Here is a 2,947-nt window from a genome sequence, read left to right as displayed (position 1 = left end):
GTCGGTAATCTAGCTTAATTACCAGTCGTCGGTAATCAAGCTTAACTTTCAGTCGTAGGTAATCTAGCTTAATTACCAGTCGTCGGTAATCTCGTTTAATTACCAGTCGTCGGTAATCTAGCTTAATTTCCAGTCGTAAGTAACCTAGCTTAATTTCCAGTCGTAGGTAATCTTGTTAACTTAATATATATGTGTGTGGTCTTTTACCAACTTAACTTGTTAGCTAACACAAGCTTAGGTTCTCTTGTTTTCTAACCACTACGAAAATTGGACCAAATAGCCTTAACCGTGCTATTATCATAAACTGACTCTTATCCATTCTATAATATCGCAGATTGGAATGGTTTTAAAAATTTTAAATTAAACACACTTAGACTTAATTATAGTTAATGAAAATCGCCTAGCGCCAAGTAAAATGTTGTACAGTCGCCGCAATTAAAAACTTTCTCTCTCGCGACGTCTTGTTTCAATCATAAGCCGCAAATTATTGATCTGATACAATGGGTATAAAAAAACGTATCTTATATTGTTGTTTCAATAAATTTTTTACTAAGCGTTTTTTTTCCACTCTCCACTTTCCATTTCCAACTGCTAAATAGGGGGTTTTGAATGATTGGGATGATTTTAAAGAGAAGGTGAACAGTTGAGCATAGCTCGTCCGAATTACCGAATGACATTCCAGTAAAGGGAGAGTGATGTTAATTGCAATTTTCTGAATACACGTCCCCGACGGAATCAATGCCTTGAGCCATATTTTTATGGATAGAGATCCCCTTTAATGTTGCACAAATATATAATCAACAATTGTGGAATGAAACTTCAAATTTTCCTCCGGTGAAGATATGGCCACGGGTGCGACATTCTGTTCCATTATGGTTCGCAAATGCCAGGGGGTGGAGAATGATTTCTATCTAGATTAGTGGGCGATTCTTGATGTCAGTTTCAACATAAGTCTGCACGAACGTTTGGTTGAAAACGGCGCATTTCGGAGAGAACCATCTAGAAATTCAATGGCCAACCAATTCCCTCAATATGTCACCCATTGAAAACCGCTTGGTGGAGGAAATACAGGTTCACTGAAAAGGAGAATACCCACATTCAAAGCATAGCATGGGTCACAAAGTGGTGCCTACATTTGAGGAAGTGGTTGTGTTCATTGTATTCAACTAATTGGGATTCGCCATAACGAAGATGACGAACCTTTCTCAAGAATCACTTTATTTACAATGCTAATTTAGCATTATACTAAAGTTCCACTAGTCTTAGCAGTGTATCCGATGGCAAATTATGGTCTTTTTGAGAATCAATGGAATCTGCTGAGCTGCACGAAGTATTAAATCCTTGAAGGTTAAGTAAGGACGCAATGTAGAGTGTGTATATATTTTATTGAGAACTACCCAACCAACATAACAAGTTAAATAAAGAATAAAGACACTTTGCTAATTACTATCGAACATTTATTCTTAATTATGAACATGGTTAGGATAAATACATTTATGCGTTTTCATTTTTAATTTCATTATGCGATTAATATTTGATCATCTTACCGTTGGCGTTTACAACCTGTTGCATTCTCTGCGGCATTGATGAAAACAGATTGTTTATATAATCGGGCCGCTCACCAACCTCTTCCCATGCGGCCTGGATGATGGTGAAAAGTTCGTCCTTATCATTGGGAATTATATTGTTCTGGGATACAATCCTTTTCATAATCGCCGCTTATGGTGAAAATGGGCGATTGACCGACAAACCAAGACCTGGAACTCCACGCCTTACCACTGCAGAAGAAGACGACGTTATTGCTGCTCTTGTTGTGAATAATCCTACCACCACGGTTCGATCTGTAAAATCCATCATGGAATTGGAAGCGTCGGAAACAACGATTAGAAACCGACTACGTGACGTTGGGCTACACAGTCGTATCGCCGCGGAGAAGCCATATCTCAAACCAGAGCACGAACAAGAACGCCTAGCATTTGCGCGCGCTCACCTGCACTGGAGGAACGAATGGGATGAAGTTGTCATCAGCGACGAATCAACATTTTGTTCATCTACGGACCATCACGTAAGAGTGTGGAGAGAGAAAGGGACCCGATATGATGCGGCTAACATTCATTCAATCCGGAATAGCGGACGGTTTTCTGTGCCAGTGTGGGGTTATATTTCAAAACATGAAATTGGCACCTTAGCACGAATAGAAGGGCACCTAAATTCCGATAAGTATATTGATGTATTGGAACATACGTTTTTCCCTCATGTTGTAGACAATCATTTTCCGGACGGTAAATTCATATTTCAACAAGATAATTCGAGTATACACAAGTCACGTGCAACCATGGCGTATTTGAAGGAGAATCATCCGGAAATAGATCTAATTACCTGGCCAAGAAATTCACCCGACTTATCTCCAATCGAAAACGTCTGGGCGATTATGAAAAGGATTGTATCCCAGAACAATATAATTCCCAATGATAAGGACGAACTTTTCACCATCATCCAGGCCGCATGGGAAGAGGTTGGTGAGCGGCCCGATTATATAAACAATCTGTTTTCATCAATGCCGCAGAGAATGCAACAGGTTGTAAACGCCAACGGTAAGATGATCAAATATTAATCGCATAATGAAATTAAAAATGAAAACGCATAAATGTATTTATCCTAACCATGTTCATAATTAAGAATAAATGTTCGATAGTAATTAGCAAAGTGTCTTTATTCTTTATTTAACTTGTTATGTTGGTTGGGTAGTTCTCAATAAAATATATACACACTCTACATTGCGTCCTTACTTAACCTTCAAGGATTTAATACTTCGTGCAGCTCAGCAGATTCCATTGATTCTCAAAAAGACCATAATTTGCCATCGGATACACTGCTAAGACTAGTGGAACTTTAGTATAATGCTAAATTCGCATTGTAAATAAAGTGTTTCTTGAGAAAGGTTCGT

At 38.5% G+C, this 2,947-nt stretch overlaps 1 protein-coding gene across 1 annotated transcript; it reads left to right on the top strand.

The window, feature by feature from the left end:
• The first annotated feature begins 1,366 nt into the window (after positions 1-1,366).
• Positions 1,367-2,272, top strand: LOC149645966 (uncharacterized). Its single transcript, XM_089850373.1, has 2 exons — positions 1,367-2,065; positions 2,131-2,272. Exons 1-2 carry the CDS (start codon positions 1,646-1,648, stop codon positions 2,173-2,175), a joined length of 465 nt encoding a protein of 154 aa, XP_089706499.1. The 5' UTR covers positions 1,367-1,645; the 3' UTR covers positions 2,176-2,272.
• The last annotated feature ends 675 nt before the right edge of the window (positions 2,273-2,947 follow it).

Source organism: Phalangium opilio, unplaced genomic scaffold (genome assembly GCF_054372755.1).
Source record: "Phalangium opilio isolate 3A_F unplaced genomic scaffold, DU_Popi_V2 ptg000090l_1, whole genome shotgun sequence".
Lineage (NCBI taxonomy): Eukaryota > Metazoa > Arthropoda > Arachnida > Opiliones > Phalangiidae > Phalangium > Phalangium opilio.
The sequence above is the reverse complement of the archived record's forward strand: the minus strand, read 5'-3'. Positions and strand labels throughout refer to the sequence as shown.

Excerpts from the sequence above, each read along its gene's own strand:
- LOC149645966 (XM_089850373.1), top strand. The coding sequence starts at position 1,646 with ATGATGGTGAAAAGTTCGTCCTTATCATTGGGAATTATATTGTTCTGG. Across the intron at positions 2,066-2,130 it reads GTTCATCTACGGACCATCAC|CGGACGGTTTTCTGTGCCAG; the intron begins GTAAGAGTGTGG and ends AATCCGGAATAG.